General features: G+C 52.4%; 1 protein-coding gene across 2 annotated transcripts in view; it reads right to left on the bottom strand.

The window, feature by feature from the left end:
* Positions 1-20,300, bottom strand: part of PPP2R2C (protein phosphatase 2 regulatory subunit Bgamma) — a 127,727-nt gene that overhangs the window by 44,300 nt on the left and 63,127 nt on the right. For both annotated transcript variants that reach the window (XM_047718819.1, XM_047718820.1), the window contains exons 2-4: positions 4,666-4,763; positions 2,432-2,597; positions 160-272 (exon numbers count right to left, since the gene is read on the bottom strand). In XM_047718819.1, the coding sequence (XP_047574775.1) occupies positions 160-272; positions 2,432-2,597; positions 4,666-4,763 (377 nt within the window). The remainder of the gene's footprint in view (positions 1-159; positions 273-2,431; positions 2,598-4,665; positions 4,764-20,300) is intronic.

Below are 20,300 nucleotides of genomic sequence, written 5' to 3'. Positions count from 1 at the left end.
GAAGAGCCTGCAGCCTCCCCACAGGGAAGCAGCCCAGCCAGGACCCGAACCCAACTCTGGCTCAAATCTCAAAGGCCCAAGTCCTGAAGTCTCACTGTTTCACAAAAGAAGCCCACACTGCTTCCCGCTTGCCAGAACCTCCCGCGTTCCACATCTTACCTGCAGTGACGTCACCGTGGACAAGTCCTTAAGCTTCCCTTCTTCATCTTTCAGGTTATATCCCTCGGGCCTTTTATCTCGTTCCGTGATCTTCCATAGTTTGATAGTTTTATCTTTCAAAACAGAGCAAACGCAATGAGACGCATAATTAACACCAGCACAGAGCATAGTTCAGGAGATGGGGTGGCTGGGAATTCCAGTCGTGGAAACCCATACAGAAACAGGGGCCAGAAACTCAAAGTACTTTGGAATGCGGAGCCCCCTGCATTGAGAACAGCTGTTCTGGAAAGTCCCACAGCCCTGAGATGGACTTTATGGGAATGAAGAACAAACTTCTGTTAAACCACACACACACACACACACACACACACACACACACACACACACACACATACACACACAGAAAAATAAATAAAAACATAGAGCGAAGCAGACAGCTGGCCATGCTGCAGGTGGGCCTTGTCTAATCAGTTGAAAGCCTTCAAAGGCCTGACACCCCCTTCCTCTCCGCCCCCCTCCCCCCACCCCCGAAGGAAGAGAGAATTCTGCCAGCAGGTGGCCTTCGGACTCAAGCTGCAACATGAGCTCTTCCCTGGATCTCCAGCCTTCCACACAGCCCTGCAAATTTTGGGTTTTCCAGCCCCCACAATCATGTGAGACAACTTAAAATATCTCTTTCCATATATCTTATCTGTATGTACATGTGTATCCCTACCTACACACCTACACACACACACACACACACACACACACACATCATATCGGTTCTGCTTCCAGGACTGCTACTGTAGCCAAAATAAACAGTCTTCTCGGGAGAAGGAAGAGGGAGACAACAGCTATCATCAAACCCTTGATAGGTACCAAGGACATGCCCTTTTGAAAGGGTGCAGGTGGAATTTAAACCCGGGGTCAAGAAGCTCCTGAAGCCGACCTTCCCTCCCAGGGGACAGGAGGAGAATGAAACATCCCACTCCCACGGTTAAAGGAAAGGAGCACGCATGTGCGACTCCCTAGCACCAGCCCTGTTCTAAGCCACCCTGTGGCTTTTCGTCATTTCGTCCAGTCAGTGCCCCCACGAGGCAGGAACAACCATGGCAACGCAGATGAGGAAGTGGCAGGGCCGGGATGTGAACCACATGACGGACTCCTGCCTGAGCATAGCCCAGGGCCAGGCACCCTTAGGGGGCTTGGTCCTGCACTGGGCGCAGTGAAGGATAAGAGCAGCAGGAGCCCCAGAGCGCAGGCTCGGGGTCAGGAGGGGCTGGCGGGGGTGGGAGGCGGCCAGGACTGACTGTGGGAGGGACAGCAGGCTCAGCGGAGAAGTCCACAAAGGCTCAGTGGCAGGTGACATGCACTGGAGGTCTGAGGGATAAGGAGGGGCTGGCCAGGTGACGGGCAGACAGGGCGGCCTTCAGGTGCAAGGGTTGGAGGGGTCAAGTCCAAGCAGTCTCGAGGATGCCTTAGCCACTGCACTAAGTCTGGGCTCTGTCAGGGAAGACAGGTGGTGTCACCGTGTGAGGCTCACACATGCTGCAGCAGGGCTGGCTGGCCTCAGGGTCCTGGCCATGTGGCCTCCATGTCACCCCGGCCACAATGCGGGGGAGCTGTGTCCACCCCGCTGCACAGGGGAGGGAACCGAGGCCCAGGGAAGCAAAGCCACCGCCCCAAGTTCACAGGGCTGGGACAGAGTCCAGGCTTGTCCTCCCACCACTCAGACACCACTGATGACAGGGGCGAGAGATGCAGGAGGGTGAGCAGGGGGACACCGAGCCTCGGGCCCCAGCCCCCAGGCCCTGAGTGGGACACATCGAAGCAGGAGTCTGGCCAGGAGCCTCCCTGGGGCCTGGGCGGGGGTGGGGGAGTGGCGCATGCGTCCTCCCTGGGGCAGAACGGTCAAGTGTCCAGCCGGGCTTCTGAACCCGTCCTCCTGCTGCTGCCTGCCCCACGTTCTGAGTGACAACCCCATCCAGAGGTGCTCTGGGATTCCAGAAAAGTTAAGTCTGCCTCCTCGGTTGGGAATGCCAAGCTCCCTCCACCTCCCAGGAACAGTAATGACAGAGATGTCCCCAACCCAGCCAGCTGTCGCAGTGCAAACAAGCCCCACGTCCCCCACGGGCCAGGGCGGAGGAAGCCACGAACCTCATGGCTTGGAATGTTCCCACTGCTCAAGATGCTCTTTCAGAGCTCTGGGGACCTAGAAGGATGCTCAGTCCAAGCGAACTGGGAAAGAGCACCAGAGAGCCGGCGCCCCACCCCCACACATGCCCCTCACCATTGGTGGACAGCAGGGAGTGGGCGGCATTGTGCTGCGGAAGCCACTTGATCTTGTTGATTTTCTCCTCTATCTCCAGACTCTTGAGATAATCGAACTCAGGCTCATGGCTCTGGAAGGTGCTGTAGACGTCATACTCGCCTTGGCTGTGAGGCGCATTTTTACTCTGCGATAAAAGCCAGACAAGGGGGCATGAGCTCCAGGCTGGCAGGTGCAGGGGTGAGGGGCGCGCTGACCACCAGGAGCCCGTGTCCACCAGGGCTGGGCGATCTGACGCCAGGGTCAAAGGGAACTCTGCATTTTAAATGACCAATGACTTGGAGTGTGGCTGTGGCCAAGCCCCGTCTCCTCCTCAGTCCAGTAATCAGGGTGGCTCACATTTACTAAGCACCTACTATGTGCAGGATGCTGAGCTAAGTGCTTCTCCCTCTCCATCTTGTCCTATCTGCATGACCCCTCTAGAGTGGGCACAGCCATTCTCCCCCATTTTACAGATGAGAAAGTGGAGATTCGGAGGTGAACTGACTGCTCCCCTCAAAGGCCATGCATCCCTCGTGCCTCTGAGGTCTGTTTGACACCAAGGCCAAGGCTCCGGTCTGCTCTTCCAGTCCAAGTGTCCAACTTGGTCCTGACTCATGGGATGCATGCATCTTGGAGCAGATTTTTACACAGAGGTAGAATATTCTGGAATGTCAGACTGGAGCCAGGCCATCGTCCCCGCGGCTTTCCTCCATGGGCCCATCCTTGTTGAGGTAGCAGAGCTCCCAATAACAAGGACCCTCGTGATAGGGCCCTCCAAACAGTGAGGTGGGGAGATGTTGTGGGCACAGGGCTGGGCTTCTCAGTGGACATGTTCAGTGTACGTGGTGATACAAAGCTTCAGCCAGACATGTAACCAGCCCGGGAGCAAACAGAGACAGTCAACCAGACAGAATTTCAAGTTCCCGCTGATTTTTTCTAAAAGCATCTATTGCTATATTTATACACCTGTTCTGCTTCTGGCAAGCTTCTGTGTTTTTGCCTCTAAGTCCCTTCAGCTGTCTGAGTGCTATCTATGACTAAGGTCACGGGGACCAGAATACAGAAAAAAATTATGGGAGAAAAATTCCAAAGTCAAGAAACGTATATCTACCCATTTAATTTTCTTTCCGCAAAAAGGAGGCTTGGCTTTGCAATCGCCGGTGGGCGACCCGGGTCCTTCTCGTGAAATTGGCATGCTCCGGCCACAGGCCTGTGCTCGGGTAACCGATTTTCAGCCGTCTGTTTTTCACTATGTGTCCTGGCTAAGTTAGGTCATACCCTCCGAGCTTCGGTCTGCCCGTCTGTGACGTGAGGGCTCTTATAGCACCTAAAGGCCCCAGTGGGGTTGTCGTGAGGGAGGGTTACGGGGGGATGGAGGGAACACGGAGAAGTCAGACCTTGAGGAACACTCTGGAACAGAATGGGGCAGGGATGTATCTGCAACATCTCTCCTGCCCCCTTCATCCCTCTCCTCCCCGCTCTCCTTCTCAATCCCCCCTCCTCCTCTTCTCTTCCTCACCCCTCTTTCCTCTCCCTTCATCCCACTTGCCCTCCCCTCTCCCTTCCCTGTCCTCCACCTCCTTGGTGTTCGCCCTCCCATCCTCAGCATCGAATCCCTCCGTGTGTTTGGTGTGTGGGTCACCCCTCTCCGAGGCACGGTGTACGTGACAACACATGGCCTTGGTTTTGGCCCCCGGTCTTTGCTCACTAGCTGGGCAACTTCTCCAACTGTCCTCATCTGTAAAATGGTTGTCGGTCCCCACCCTCTGAGGTGGGCAGTGGAGAGTCAATGACAAAAGTGTGTAGAGAACACAGCAAGGTAACTGCACATAGTAGGTACTCAACAAAAGGGGTTCTTTTATCATGATGTTCTCATAGCGGTTCAGAAACAGTGCCCCTAGGTGGGCTGTTCCAGGCCACCCCTGTCTGACCTGAAATTCTGCTGGATAGCAAACCTCGTAAGGGCGAGGCCTGGGGCTCAGCCAAGTCACCAACCCTAGCCTGAAGGCAGCCCCATGGCTCCAGAAAACGCAGTCTTCCTGTCCCCTCACCGTTGGCCGGGACACCAGGCAGAAGGCAGCAATCGGAGGCTTAACCCAAGGCCACAGCTGCCCCTGCCTGTTCTGAATGCGTCTCCGGAGTCCAGGACAGAGCCAGCAAAGGCCCAGGTGGGATGTGGTGCCCCCTCCCGCCACCACCAGGTCCTGCCTCACCTCCGGTTCCCGTTGGAAGATGACAACCCGGCCACCCTTGTCACCTGTGGCCAGCAGCTCTCCGGTATGGTTGAACTCAACAGTAGAGATGATATCGGCTGTGGGGAGTAGGGAGAGACAGGAAGGTGTGGCTCATTAGGACCCACTACTGTGCAGCTCAACAGAACAGCCCCCCCCACCAGAGCCTGCACCCGTGGGCTGGGCCACCATCCAGAAGCAGGGGCCGAGGGTCAGGGGCACTAACGAGGGGTCAATGGTCCCCCCTGTCCCCTCCCAGCTGGCTACGGGACAGAGACCTATTCGAGGGCTTGCTTCCCTCTCTCTCCTTCCTGCTTGCTTCCTTCCTCCTCCTCCTCCTTCCAGAAGCAGCTTGGGGGTTTCGTGTGCTGACCAGGTGAATGGGCCACAATCTGACACTAGCCCTACTCTGGGGTCCACTGGGGCCAGCTATGGTCATCCCTGTCCCCCATGAGTTCCCCATTGGAGGGACCCCCGTAACCTTCACGCATTCCTGGCCTGGACTCTGTAGGCACCAAGTCTAGCTTCAGCACCGGAGACCTACTCTCCAATAAACCACTGCTCTAAATACAGCCCCCAGTCCAATCTCATACAGCGACCTGAATCACAGCATGTCTCGGCCCCAAATGCTGCACTGGTTCCCCAAACCGGAAGCTGTGCCCTCCCAAAGCCCTCCTGAGCCGCCTCCCCCAACAGGTGGTGGCAGTTCCATCCACCCCTGGCTCGGGCCCAAGCCTTGGAGTCTCCCTGACCCCTTTCTCAGTCTCCCTCTCCATGGGCCGTGTCCCACCCTCCTGGCCAGGCCTACGCAATGTAGCCAGATCCCACCCACATCTCCCTGCCTCTCACCTGGAAGATTCCAACAGCCCCCTAAAGGATCTCTTTGCTTTCTCCCTGCTGCTGCTTATGCTAACCCTAGTAGAGCACGAGGGAGCCCACCCGAAACCCTCTGAGTCAAATCCCCATTTGACCTTGGAGTAAAGCGATGTCTCAGAGGGGTCTAAAGCTTGAGTGGTCTGCAGTCCCCAGAGGCAGACCACATCAGAAGCCCAGACCTTGGCCCTTCTCCTGTACCTGCGCAGAACATGGCCCTGCCTCCCACCCTGGGCTGGGCAATCCCCAGCCTCCCCCCCCCCCCCGCCACCACTCCCCAGCTCTGGGTTTGGCCATGTGATTTGCTCTGGCCTACGGGACACCATCAGGTAAGCCACCATCCTGTCCCTGCCCCTGCCAGAAGGACCTGCCCATGCCAGCCCAGCAGTCTCAGGGAGGGGGAGAGGAATGCAGCAGAGTCACCCAGCCACGCCAGCCCCAAGCAGAGCCTCTGCCACCCCGCTCGCCCAGCCCAGCCCAGCCCAGATGAGCAGGATCATCAGGTGCTCAAGAGGAAACTGTGTGTGGTTGATCGCCACTGAGTTTCATGTTTTCCACTTGGTAAAAGACAACCCTCCCACCCCGCCCAGCCTCATCTTCCCTCCTGCCCACCTCGCTCTTCCACTCAGACGGGGCTCCTTGCTGCTTCTCAAAAGTACCTGCTATGTCTTATCTCAAGCCCTCGAGTGATTTTCACTTTCCTGTTCAATCAACACCTTTTGCTTTTCCAATCAGTGCCTGTTACAGGCAGCTTCTGGCCTGCACTAGCCTTCTGAGCCTAAGTAAATGCCCGTTTGACAACAAAAGAAATGAGGAGAGAGAAGGTGGTTTAGAAGTGGGATGATGAGCTGGACTTTCCATAGATCACAATAAAAGCACATTTCATCAAACGTAGAAAAACAAGACAAGGAAAGCATCGGACGGGAATGTGTAAATGCTTGCTGAGCACGGAGCGGGGGGATATGTCAGGCCCTCCCCGGGGCCATCCACCGTGACCCAGGAGCACAAGCACACCGGACCCGGAGCCAGAGCCCAGTGGAGCCGGGGTCCCAGACAGCAAGGCAGCAGCCCTCGCTCTTCCTATTAGCAGCCCCTAAGGGGCAAAGAGCAGGATATAAAATTGTGTATAAAATGCTTTTAATTATATACACCAGTGATCACAGCCATGTTAAATGGCAAACACACTAGGCAGAGGGAAGAAAAGCCGAAAAAATGACTATCACCCCCCCCCACATTAGCAGAGGGTACTTTGGGGTTGCTGCAATAAAATATTTTTGTTTCTTTTTCTACTTTTCTACATTTTCTCAATTTTCTGTAATGAAGGTAATTTTTAATAGCTTTATTGGGATATAACTGGTTTACAAAAATGCACATATTTAATATATACAATTGGTAAGTTTGGACATATGCATAATTTATATTGTTTTTACGATGGAAGAATAACAATGCTATTAAATTAAAATGCCAATGTGACCACTGGTACCCAGAGCGAACGCAGTCTATAAATGCTGGGCGGTTACCACAGTAACAGACACTAACGTCTGTAGGCAATTTACAATTTATGTGTCAGTTTCACACACTCAGCCTCTTTTGAAACTCACGCCAGCCCCTGAGGGGGATATGGCTATTATTTCCATTGGCAGCTGGAGAGATGGAGGACCCTACACCGGGGCAATCTCCCGAGCTGTTCAAGGGCCAGTGGGAAGTCCTGGGTTGGAGTCTTGGCCCCAGCGCCTTAGCTGTGTGGCCTTGGGTTGGTCACACCACTTCTCTGAGCCTCGGTTTTGTAGCATGGCCATAACAGAGCCTGCCTAAGGTTGGAAGCTCCAGTGGGACCATGGGGTGTGTTGGGGGAGGAAGGATCACAACTCTGAGGAATGAGGAGTTACCAAAATTAACTGGACAGAAAACTAAAGCTCCCTGTCATCCTTGCTTCTGGCCTCCACAGACTTCGCAATGGCAGGCTCAGAAGTGAGCAAAATAAGTGGTAGCTCAACCTTACTAGGCAGGTTTGGGGGTCCTGACCTCCAGCCCTGCACTAGTCCCATCCTGGGAACATTTAGGGAGTAAGTAGGCCAAGGCATTGCTTCCTCAGACTTTGGGGCTCCTGGATGCTTCACATCTATTCACTGCTACAGGAAGTAACTTCTAGGGCTTACCCTAGGAAAGGTTACCTCCCCCAAGAGCTAGCAATCCTTATCAATAAAACCCTGAAATCAGAAAGTCTATTCTCTCATCTTGGAACATCTGACACATCTCCTGCCCCAATACCATCTCCTCCAGGAAGCCTCCCAGAGAGTGCTACTCCCCCCCAATTCAGCGGTCTCCTACAACAACAGTCTAATGCCCACTGTGTGCCCCTCATTGAATGAGGACCCCTTCTTTCATGAGGGTGTCCGTATCCACGTTGCTTCTCATCTTGACCATGGAAGGGAACCCAGCGGTGCAGTCAATAACATCAGCTCACGTGTCTTACGTGCTCATCAGCGAGGCACTGTTCTGAATGTCTCCATAGGAGCTTTCGCTTCTGCTAATAGCCTGGTAGCTCCTGTTGGAACTACTCTCTCACCAATCACAACTACAAAGCCTCAGCAGAAGAACAATAAAACACAGCTACCTGAAGGCCCTAGAGGGGACCAAATGCAGTTGAAACCTGCAGGAAAATAAGCAATCACTCACCCAGTGAGTAATTTTCATGGCTTTTAGTCTGGGAACAGGCCCCAGTCTGTGCCATGTAGCTGCTGAAACTCAGGTAGAAAGTATTACACTTAAGGCTCAATGAACAGGGTGACAGAGGCTGGGGAAACCATAATAGTAGACAGAAAGTGAGGTACTAAATTCTAGAAAGGGGGATGCCTGAGGGAGGTCCCCAAATACAGCACATAAATTCTGCCCAAATCTTTGGCCACAAAACATGCATACCCATGACAGACTCCAAGCAGCCCAGCTAAGGCTAAAAGAAGTGAACTGGAGTTTGTGCCCATCTCCCCAGAGATGGGGTTTGCCGTTGGGTTCAACCAAGTTAACTGCTCACAAACACAAAATAAAACAAAAATGCTCTTTGGAGGGACATACTAAACATCTAGAATCTCTACAATGTTATCATTCACAATACCCGGGATATGATCCAAAATTATATGAAGACACACAAAGGAATAAGAGCACATTGCCCATACTTAATATAAGGATAATTGATGGAAACTAGCTATGGAATGCCCTGGATGTTAGAATTAGCAAACGAAAAAAAATTTAAAGTAGGAATTATAACTATGTTCAAGGATGTAAAGGAAAATTTGCTCCCACTGGATGAAAAAAAAGGGCATTTCAACAGAGAAAGAGAAACTATTTTTAAAATAACCAAGTGGAGGGGTGCCTGGGTGGTTTGGCCGTTGAGCATCTGCCTTCAGCTCAGGTCATGGTCCCAGTGTTATGGGATTGAGACCCGCATTGGGCTCCCTCCTCAGGGGGAGGCCTGCTTCTCCCTCTCCCACTCCCCCTGCTTGTGTTCCCTCTCTCTCTGTCTCTCTCTCTGTCAAATAAATAAAATCTTTAAAAAAAAAAATAACCAAATGGATATCCTATAACTAAAAAATACAGTATCTGAAACAGAAAATCACTGAATTGCTTAACTGAAAATTCAAGATGCTGGAAGAAAGACTTAATACACTTGAGAGAAAATAAATTGAAAGAGGAAAGAACAGATCTTCTGGGATCTGTAGGTCAACATCAAATGTATAACATACGCACAATTGGAGTTCCAGAAAGAGAGGAGAGAGTTAGTAGAGTAGGAGAAAGATTTCAAGGAATAATGACTGACGAAATCCCCGGTATGGGAAAAGACATCAATGCACACATTTAGGAAGCTCAGTTAACTCCAAAGAGGATAAATACCAAGAAAACCACACCTAACCATTAAACTGCTGAGGACCAAAATAATGATAACATTTTGTAAGTAGCTAGAATAAAACCATGTTACATCCAGAGGCATCAGGACTCAAATGAATGCTAATTTCTCATCAGAAATACTGGATCCAGGGACGCCTGGGTGGCTCAGTCAGCTGGGCAGCTGGCTCTTGATTTCAGCTCAGGTCATGATCTTGGGATCCTGGGATCAGCCCCATGTTGGGCTCCATGCTCAATGGGAAGTATGCTTGAGATTGTCACTCTCCCTCTCCCCCCATGTCTCCCCTGGCTTGTGCTCTCTCTTTCTAAGATAAACAAATCTTTAAAAAAAAAAAAAAAAAAAGATACTGGAGTCCAGAGTTCAGAAGATGTTCAAAGTGCTGAAAGAGAATTTAAAAATCTGTGAACCCAGAATTCTGAATCCAATGCAAATATTCTTCAAGAATGAAAAGCAAGTGAAGACTCAGTTAAAGCTTTCTGTGGACCAGAAGACTAACCTTGGCACAATCCTGCTGTCCTCTCATCATTCTATCTTTACAGTTAAGGACACTGGTCACTAAGAAGTGAGACACTTGTCCAAAGTCACACATGCAGCAGGACCTCTGCAGTGGACTTCCGGCTTATCCCTGCACCTGTAGCATAGAGCCTCAGGGTGCCACTGGCTAAAACCTCAGGCTCAGGTTCCCAACTCAGCCACCAAGTGAGGTCCACCAAGCCCACCCATGATTGGTGGGTGCTTCAAGTCACCCTATCATGAGTGAAGAAAACTCCCATGAAAGCCTATGCTGCCTTCCACTTGGGAGGCATCCCCTCTGCCTTCTGCTGCAGCTCTGGGGAGCCCCCCAAATGGCAAGGCACGGTTGGAAGAGGCAGCTTGGACCATGGCACAAGGGGACACCAGTCAACTCCCTGGAACTGGGCACCACACAGCTCTGGCAGGGGCGTCCCAGAGCTATCTAGTCAGGGAAGCCAGAAATCCACACTGTGGTCCAGTATGGGCTTAGGAAGCGGTCAAAGGTGGTGTCTGATATAACCAGCCAAATGACAGGTCCACACTGGGACCAGAACAGGTCACCGTAATAGTTAACCCCCCTGCTACTTCCTGGGAGCTGTTCTAGCACTTAAATATACAACACTAAATTCTCTTTGCTCCCAAAAGCTGGAGTGATGCCGCTGTCCCCATTGTATAGATGAGGAAACTGAGGCACAGAGAAGATTACTAACTTGCCAAAAGCTGCCTGCTTTGTGTGTAAAGGGCCAGGACTCACTCCTATGCAGGCTGGCTCCACAGTCCCTGAACGTGACCCCCAGCCTGGTGCTTCTCTGGATGTTTAAAGGAGTCAGAGGTGGGAGTGGGTGGGTGAAGACACTTCCTGGGAGAAATCAGGAGCTGAGGGGAAGGTCCCCACTCACCTGTTCCCTCCCCAAGCCTAGCGACACCTTCACAGAGCTCCAAGGTACAATTCCTAAAGGCAGGGGACCCAGGCCCAAGACTGGGAAAGCCGGGTGTTGGGGTGTGGCTCTGCTGGGGACACAATGGCTTGTGTCCACGTGCTTCCTGAGGACAAGAGAGAGCCAGCATGGGTCATCCTTGTCCTGTCTGCTGGCTTCCTAGAACAGCAAGGAGAATGTAAGAGAGGGAGACCACTGCACCTGGGGGCCAAGGAAGACCACCAGATACACAGCTGTGACTGAGTCAAGGGTTCTGTGATGGAAGATTTGGCAGGAGACTTCCGGAACAGCCAGGGAAGGACCCACAAGAAAAACGGGCAGTTGTATCCACCTGCCTTGTCCACCCAGAGCAGACAAAACCACCAGAAGTAGGAGGTGGCTCATCCAGTGAGTGGGGTGGGCCCACAAGACCCAGCTCCAGCCCCAGACCCACTGCCGGCCTCCAGCACGAGCAGGAAGGGGTGCAGAGGGGACATGCCGAGTCTGCTTCGGCCTCTGGACCGTTACCTGGGACTGGACAGCCACTACCACACATATGACAAGGGGCCACTTAGCTCCCTGAAGGTGACCATCGAGGCACGGACCTGTCTAAGGCCTCATCCAGGGCAGGGAAGACTACCTCCCTAAGGCCTGATGAAAGGGAGGAGACACCACCCCAGAGGGGCTGAGCTCACTGTCCACGCCTGCCTCCTGCACCTCTGCTCTCGCCCAGGCACCAGCACCAAGCCTCTCAGGGCTCCTGGCATCATGCTGCTGCTGAACCTCAGCCCCTGCCGCAGAAGTCAGGCCCCGTGTCCAAGCAGGTCTGCGAGAACCTGAACATGGCGGGGGTGGGGGAACAGCTCCCAGGCTGCAGGCAGAGGCTGGGTGGGGACAGCTGGCTGCTGTGGCCAGCTCAGGGGGGTCTCCTTGAATGACGCTGGGATCACCTGGCCAGAGTACGATGTGAAGGGGCTGGTGGGCAGTTTGGGAGGGTCTTGTGCAGTGGGCCCCCACCACCTCCCATCCTGTGGTCAGCCAGCCAGAGCTGGGGAGCCTAGAACGTTTGGCTCACAGAGTGCCCTTGGGAGAGAGGGATGGTAGAAGGAGGCCTAGGGTGGGGCTGGGGGCTGGGCTGGTGACAGCTGTCACTCCATGGGACAGTCACTATCTAGCAAGCGGGAGATCTGCCTTCAAATCCCAGTCTTCTGAGCTGCGTGTACTTGGAAAGCACATCATGTCTCTGAGCCCATCCAATCATCTGTGAAATGAAGATGGCCATCCACACCTTCCACAGTGGTTGAAAGGCTGACCTGACGTCACCTAGCATAGGACGGGCACTGGGTAAATGTTAGGTTATGGTCTTAAGGGAAAATATTGGCTAGAGTTTGATGTTTTTAAGGTAGAGTGTTGGATAAAAGACTAAAAAAAAAAAAAAGTACAGTTTCTGTTTGAGATGATGAAAAATTTCTAGAAATGGGTTTGGTTGCACAACACTGGAAATGTACTTAATGCCACTGAATTGTCCACTTAAAAAGGATTAAAATGGTACGTTTTTATCTTGTGCATATTTTACAAGAAATTTCATTTATTTGGGCCCATCCAGGGACGCCAAAAAAATTTTAATTAAAAAAAAAGAATAGTTGGGGCACCTGGGTGGCTCAGTGGGTTAAAGCCTCTGCCTTCAGCTCAGGTCATGATCCCAGGGTCCTGGGATCGAGCCCCACATCGGGCTCTCTGCTCCGCAGGGAGCCTGCTTCCTCCTCTCTCTCTCTCTGCCTGCTTGTGATCTCTGTCTGTCAAATAAATAAATAAAATCTTAAAAAAATAGTTAATTTAATTTAAAAATTTGATTTTTAATTAATCTTTAATTAATTAAATTTAATTTAAAAAAAGAATAATTTTAAAAAAAGAATTGAGCACCTACTGTATCCCAAACACTGTTGCATAAGCTCACTCCCTATGGAAGGGCACAACCAATAAGCAAATTTTCATATAAAAATACATCATTTTTCTGGGGAGGGCATGAGAGCTAAGATGAAAAATAAAAATAAAGGAGATGGAAGAGGCGGAGGTGTTGTTTTAGTTGGGGAAGTCAGGGAAGACTTCCTGGAGGAGGGGCATTTCAGCAGAGGCCTGAGGAAGCAAAGGAGGGAGCCACACAGATATCAGGGGGTAGTAGCAGGCCCAAAGGCCCGGCGAGGTAGGAATCAGCTTGGTCTGCTGCAGGTAGGCAAGGAGGAAGCATGTGCGTGAAGGTGATGGGAAGCAGGACATGAGCTCAGAGTGGTGGGCCAGGTGGGGAGGTCTTTGGGGGAAGCAGGCCAAGGTGGGACTCAGGATTTGATTCCAGGTGACCCGAGAAACCGCAGAGCATTCTGGGCCAGGGTACCACCAACTGGCAAGGATTGATGGCTGAGGCTACCCATGTGTACGTCTCTCACTAAGGGAGGTGAGCTCTTTTGGGGGTGGGGGGAGCAGAGACCCTTCCCCGCCTGGTGCAGGCCTGGCCCGAGCAGCTCCCAGGAAAGGGTTAAGCAGCAAGGATGGCAGGAACCCCCTCTGTCCCCACCACCCACGTGCCTTCCCTCATTTCTCTGTCTCGCTCTGGTTCCTCAGCTGCTGGGAGAGGCATCACAATGTCTTTGTGGTAGCTGCTTTTATTTTTAACACTTTAAAAACAGAGATATGATTCACATAACATAAAATTCACATTTCAAACTGTATACTTCAGCGGTTTTTAGTGTAGTCACTGTGTTGTGCAATCATCGCCCCTAATTCCAGAACATTCCACTCACGCCCCAAGAGAGCCCCTGTGCCTGTTAGCAATCACTCCTCACTCCCTGCTGGGCCCTAATCTGCCTTCTGTCCCTGGGGCTTTGCCTCTTCAGGACACTTGCTCTAACTGGGATCCTAGAGCTCAGGGCCTTCTGTGTCCAGCTTCATTTCCCTGGCCTGTTCTCAAGGTTCACCCATGTGCAGGGTACACCACTGCTCCATCCTTTCTTGGCTGAGTACCACTCCCCTGTGATCAAGAATGGGACAGGTCCCATTCCCTTCCAGCAGAAACGCAGGCCCCAGAAGGCTTGAGTAGGAGCCCGTGAGTCGCCCTGCGCCCTGGGACCCCTGGCCGGCTGAGGGGCTGAGCGAGGGCGGGACTGTGCTGTCCCTTCCATGGCTGCTCCCTAGGGGGCAGTGTTCAGGGAGGGCAGGGGCTGGGCCTACCAGCTCCTCCTGCCAGGCCTGATGGGTGCCTGCTGCATAGCCATTGGCCCGGCTGGCCCAGAGGCAGATGGGGACGGGAGGAGTGGGGACAGTGATGGGTTTGCCTGTGGTTAGCAGGACCTGGTCAGGCCTTTGGGCCAAGGCAGATTGTGCTCAGAACAGGGGCAACTCCCCAGATTGGGCTCCAGGAGAGCGCCCGGGCGTCACTCCTCAATCACACCCCTGTGGGCCCAGAAGTTGGCCAGGGAGCCTGGGGCCAGCAGCTGGTCTTGGGACGGGGCAGGGTGACAGGGACCCAGAGAAGGCCACCTTCTCCCTGCCCGCTTCCTCACAGCACAAGCTCCAGGAAAAGCCCACAGCATCATCATCTGGGCTCCTCTCCTAAAGAGGAAGATTCCCAGGGCCCTGTCTAGACCCAGTAGATCAGAATCGCTTGCTGGCCCTGGATCTGCATTTTGACAGGCTCTCCTGTGCTGTGCCAAGATCTCCAAGCTGCTGGAGATTTGGGAGTGAAAGAGTCTCACTTCACTAGGGCAGCTGGAGCCTCAGTTTCCCGATCTCTATAGTGGGTACAATGCTATTGTCTCTTAGGGTTGGTTGTGAGCACTTGAGGCGACATATACAAAAGTGTCTGATAATAAGAAACTGCCCCAAAAAGGAGCTGCGATCAGTAGTATGTTGTGATTCTGCACACAAACCAACAGAAGATCTGGATACTGAGAGGAAGGGCAGAGGGAAGAATATACACAGAGCGGGTGGTTTGAGATGTGGTGAATTTGCTGTCGGGGGACCTGGCTCTGAACCCCACGGAGTCTCAGCCTCCCCCTCTGTGTAATGGTCGTTGTAAGAGCTGCCCATGCTGGAAGGCTCTGGAAATGGCAACGAGCTTTCACAGGCCAGGATGATGAGCCTGCTGTGGAGGGGAGGATGGAGGCCTGAGGCTGACCCAGACTGACAACCAGGGTCTGGCTGGGCCAGCTGGAGCAGGGCCCTCCCAGAGCCTGGGTCCTATAAGCCCCAGCCATCCAGCTCAGGATGCAGCCAGTCCCTCAGACCCCTGCTGGCAGCCAGGCAACCCCGGGCCAAATGGCCCTGTGACAAGAACATCCTTCGGGCCTCATCACATCAGTGTGTCCATTGGTTCCTTTGCCAGGCCTGTGTCTGCTCCGCTCCAGGGCTGGGGCACGGGGCTGGGCACTGAGCTGGGTGCTGACATCATGGCTGGCACAGCCAGCCGGCCCCTCTGTCCTGGTCCCAGCCATCACTACTTCTCTCCTGGGAGATTAGAGCGTCCTGCCTTTGTCTGGCCCCGTCCATGCAGGCCAGAGGGCCTTCTGTGAAGCTGAAACCCCATCACGCTGTGACCCTCCCTAAAACCTTCTGTGGCTCCCCATTGTCCTCCCCTGTCTCTCTCTCCCTCCAAACACAACCCCAACCCTTAGCCAGCCTGGACTTTTGTGTTTTCCCAAATGGGACTGGTGGCCACTGACTAAGGGCCAGATCTCATGCTAGGCCACGGGAACCAGCAGGGCACCAAATGGGAACTGAGCGGGCCCTCCCAACACCAAGTGTCTGTTGGCGGGGGAGTGTCCACAAAGAAACAAAGAAACACCGCGCACTGTACTCGCTCTCCTTCCCCTTCCTCGTAGGAAGGCCCTGCAGCCCACCTTCTGGGAGATAGTCCAGTGCAAGGTGACAGCGCCTTCCCGCCGAAGTGTGGCAGTGCCTGGACACCCCCAACCATTGTTCCAGCATTGTCATCAGGGGTACCCCCCCAGATGCCCAAGGGTGAGGGCATGGCCTTAGCAGCAAGTGGAGAGGGTCACTCTAGCTGGGCACTGGCTGAGGACCGCTGGCAGCGGTCCCACCTCCAAGGTTCACTTTCCTCATCTGTAAAATGGGCACAACTATGCCTATGGAATAGGATGTGGCAAGCAAACGTTAGCGTGGAGCCCACTTGATTTTGCCGCTGCTGCCTGTCCTCCACGGGGCCTCGTTCACCAGCAAGGAGCACACTCAGGCCACTAGGCTGCCTGCCTTGCTCCCTGGTGGGCCGGAGTCCTGGCTCCCCTGGGGCTCCCCTCTCCCAGCCTCAAGGCGACCGGGCTATGTGGCTGGCACAGCCACTCTGCTTGTCCAAGGCCATGGACAAGCAGATGTCCCCATCGTGGTTTCGCCTGGCACCCTGGCAGAACCCGGTCCTGGGGGCGCACACTCACTGAGAGCCACTGCGGGCAGGGTGCTGGCTAGGAGCCTTCCCCACATGCGGCATTAAGTCCCCACCGCAGCTCTAGGACTTGGGGCCATCTGCCATCTCTATGCAGGTAAACCCAGGCCCAAGCACATTGTATTCAGCAACTGGTATGCAGATCCCAACTGCGGGGACAACATGGAGACCGCCCCTTAAACTTGGCGTCACAATCACCACAAGCATTTCGCACCTATGACCTTACTTAATGGCTGTGATGGCCTTATGGGGTGGCACGACTCTCCCCCACTTATAGATGGGGAAACTGAGGCTCCCTGATGGTGGGGTCTGTGCTGTGCTGGTAGACAGCTGACCACCGGCTCTTTGGGGGATGGGGTAGGGGTGGGGAACCAGAGTGAACATGCTGATGTGTGTGTTTGCTAAGCCTCAGACCTCAAGTCATTCATAGTTTAACAACAGGCTTGCAAAATCCCTAAAAACGTAACAGCCAGGGCCGGGGCACCAAATTCTGACACAAGATATCTCTGGCACACCCCAGGTGAGTCCCCCACATCCATGCCTGCCTGGGTCCTGAATCCCACCTCAGTCGTAGCCTTCAGCCTCCAAGCGAGACTCCTCCCGCAGCCCCACCGTGGCCCTCGGGGGGCAGCGTGACCCCTGGAAGCCCCATGTCTCAATCAGCAGGACCCTTGCCATGGCTTCCCAGCATCACGGAGGCCAGGACCGAGGCGCTCGTGGGGAACAGCCAGACCCCAGCACACTAGGAAATGAGCCAAACATTCACATCTGCCTCACGGGGCCGTGAGGAGTAAATGCGTGAGCCTGAGTTCCTGTTAGATCAGGACCTAGAACAGCCAAAACTACTTCACAGAAAAAGAGCAAAATTGGGAGCCCTACCCAACCTGATTTCAAGACTTCCTATAAAGTTACAATCATCAGACTGTCGTATTGCTATGAGGACACAATAGGACAACAGAACGGAGAGGTCGGAAATGGACCCACACATCCATGGTCTATGGTTTTGTTAAAGACACCCCAGGCAACTGGATGAAGGAAGGATGGTCTTCCCAATCCATAAATAAATGTATGGGGAAAAGTTAACGTTAATCCTTAAGTTACACCCCATACAAAATTATGTCGGAATAAGTCACAGACCTAAATAGAAAAGCTAAAACTACAAAACAACCAGACGAAAATATAGGAGATAATCTTTGCAGCTTTGATTCTTAGACAAGACCTAAAAAGCATGAATGGCCAAAGAAAAAAAATGGATAAGTTGTACTTGATTGAAATTTAAAGCTTTGTTCTTTGAAAGAAACCATTATAAAAACAAAAAGGCAAGCCACAGATTGAGAGGAAATATCCACAACATGTATGGCGGACAAACCACCCACATCCAGAGTCTGTGTCTGTGTAGACCTCGTATAACTCAGTAATAAGCCTGCAAACCACTTAAACAAACATGAGTAAAGTATTTGCTAGAGAAAAAATATTTTGCTCTTAGAGCAAAATATATGAATGGCTAGTAAAGACATGAAAAGTTGCCCAATACCATTGCTCACCAGAGAAATGCATATTTAAAGGTTTTTTTTAAAGATTTTATTTATTTATTTGACAGAGAGATCACAAGCAGGCAGAGAGGCAGGCAGAGAGAGAGGAGGAAGCAGGCTCCCCGCTGAGCAGAGAGCCGGATGCGGGCTCGATCCCAGGACTCCGAGATCATGACCTGAGCCGAAGGCAGAGGCTTAACCCACTGAGCCACCCAGGCGCCCGAGAAATGCATATTTAAATCCCAATGAGAGGGACACCTGGGTGACTCAATTGGTTAAGCAACCAGTTCTTGGTTTTAGCTCAGGTCATTGTCTTAGGGTCGTGAGATCGAGTCCTGCATTAGGTTCTGTGCTAAGCATGGAGTCTGCTTAAGATTCTCTCTCTCCCAGGAGGCCTGGGTGGCTCAGTCGGTTCAGCATCTGCCGTTAGCTCAGGTCATGATCTCAGGGTCCTGGGATCAGGTCCTACATCACGTTCTCTGCTCAGTGGGGAGTCTGTGTCTTCCTCTGTCCCCCTCTCCCAGCTCATGCTCTTGCTCTCTCTCTCTTCCTCTCTGACAAATAAATAAAGTCTTTTTTTAAAAAAATTCTCTCTCTCTCTCTTGTTCCCACTGCTCCTCTCATGCTCTTGCTCTCTCTCAGAAAAATAAGTAAATAAAAACAAACAAATAAATAAATCCCGCTGAGATGCCAGTAGACATCCAAGATAAGGACTGAAATTAAACAGACTGATAATCCCAAATTGGTGAGAGTGTCTCACAACTGAAAATCTTCCCCGCTGGTGGGGAACGCACAGCGATTTCAGCCCTGTAGGTAAGAGCTGAGTGGCTTCTTGTAGAGCTCAGCACACGCCGCTCATATGACCCAGCCATCTCTTGTCACCAAGACTAACAAAGCCCATGAACATAAAGACTTGCCCACACGTGTTCCTAGCAGCTTTACCCACAGCGGCTCGAAACTGGAAATGATGCGCCAACAGGTGAACGCAGAAACAAACTGTGGTACATCCATACAGTGGAATGCCGCTCGGCCATCAGGATGGATGCGCCAGTGAGACACACAATGGGGGGGAGGGGCGGAAGTCTCAAATGGATTATGCCCAGCGAAAGAAGCCAGACAAAAGCACATGCGGTCCATGTATTTGAAGCTCCAGGAAAGGCAAATCAATATACAGTGTCAGAAGGCAAATCAGTGGTCAGCAGGACACAGGGCACAGTCTGAGAGAGATGGCGCCAGAGAATAAGGAAACTTCTGGGGGTGACGGAAATGTTCTGAATCCTAATCGTGATCCTAATCATCAGAATCCTAATTGTAATCCTAATCGTTAGAACGCCGCAGTTCATAGCACTCACTAACACCGTTTTTAAGTTTTTATTTGTAGTAAAGGGGAAAGGGGAGGGGAAACCACCACGGCACGCACCTACCCTGCTCTGAATCCTCCAGAGTATTGATGGTTTAATACCCTCAAGGCTCTAGAGACAAGCCGACCACCCGAGTAATTACATTAAGGGAAACAATCATTCGGTGCATTTTTCATCAACTGAGATCATTCATATTTATCAAGCTGCTAATTCATCTCGATTTGTCTAAGAAGGTCTGACCCACCCTGGCCTGGGCATGAGAAATGCATTGTGCCAGGCACTCAGTAGAATCTCATTAATTGCATGTTGAATTAATTAATAATTGTCCTGCCTCCCCCAGTGCACAGAGCTCATCAAAGGCCAACAGAAAGCCAGAAGCCAGCATGGGTAGCCTGAGCTGACCTCTGGAGAAGCCCAAGGTGCCCCTGCTCCATGGACAAAGCCTTTTCCAGGGTACTCTCAGATCCTGAGGCTTAGACCAGCAAGCAAAGGCAGAGTCAGGGCCGTTTTGATGTGATATGAGGGATCGGGCTGGGCCATACAGCAGTGAAGCTTGAAAACCAGTGGGCAGCCAACATGGCATCAAATGCAAACTTCCACCAGAAATGTCCAGTCCAGCTGAATGACAGAAGTCTGCAGCTGGATAAAACAGCAGGGGACAGTTGAGCCAAAGCGTGGGGGTCTTGGCTGGAGGGGTCTCAGGTCAAGCCAGTCGGAGCTGGTATTTTCCTCCTAACCTACCTCCTTTGGGATGCTAAGATACCTTGTCAATGGAAAGTGACCCAGGGAGGGGGACACATGCTTTCTCTTTTAGCTTCATCCTGAGCCTCATCGATCCCCTAAACCAGCAGTTCTCAGATGTGGTCCAAGGACCCCTGGTAGCTCACGGGGTCCTGTTTTTTCCAAATACATATGTACATGAGATTGGCTGTTCTACCATTTCAACCGGACAATGGATCCGAACAGGCTGAGTGCAGAAGCAGGTGCAAGGATCCTGCTGTCATCTATGAAGCCAGACATGACAGACATGCACAAAACGCTACTCTTCTCATGAATGTTTTTTTC

The sequence above is a fragment of the Lutra lutra genome, chromosome 2 (genome assembly GCF_902655055.1).
Source record: "Lutra lutra chromosome 2, mLutLut1.2, whole genome shotgun sequence".
In the NCBI taxonomy this organism is placed as follows: Eukaryota; Metazoa; Chordata; class Mammalia; order Carnivora; family Mustelidae; genus Lutra; species Lutra lutra.
The sequence above is the reverse complement of the archived record's forward strand: the minus strand, read 5'-3'. Positions and strand labels throughout refer to the sequence as shown.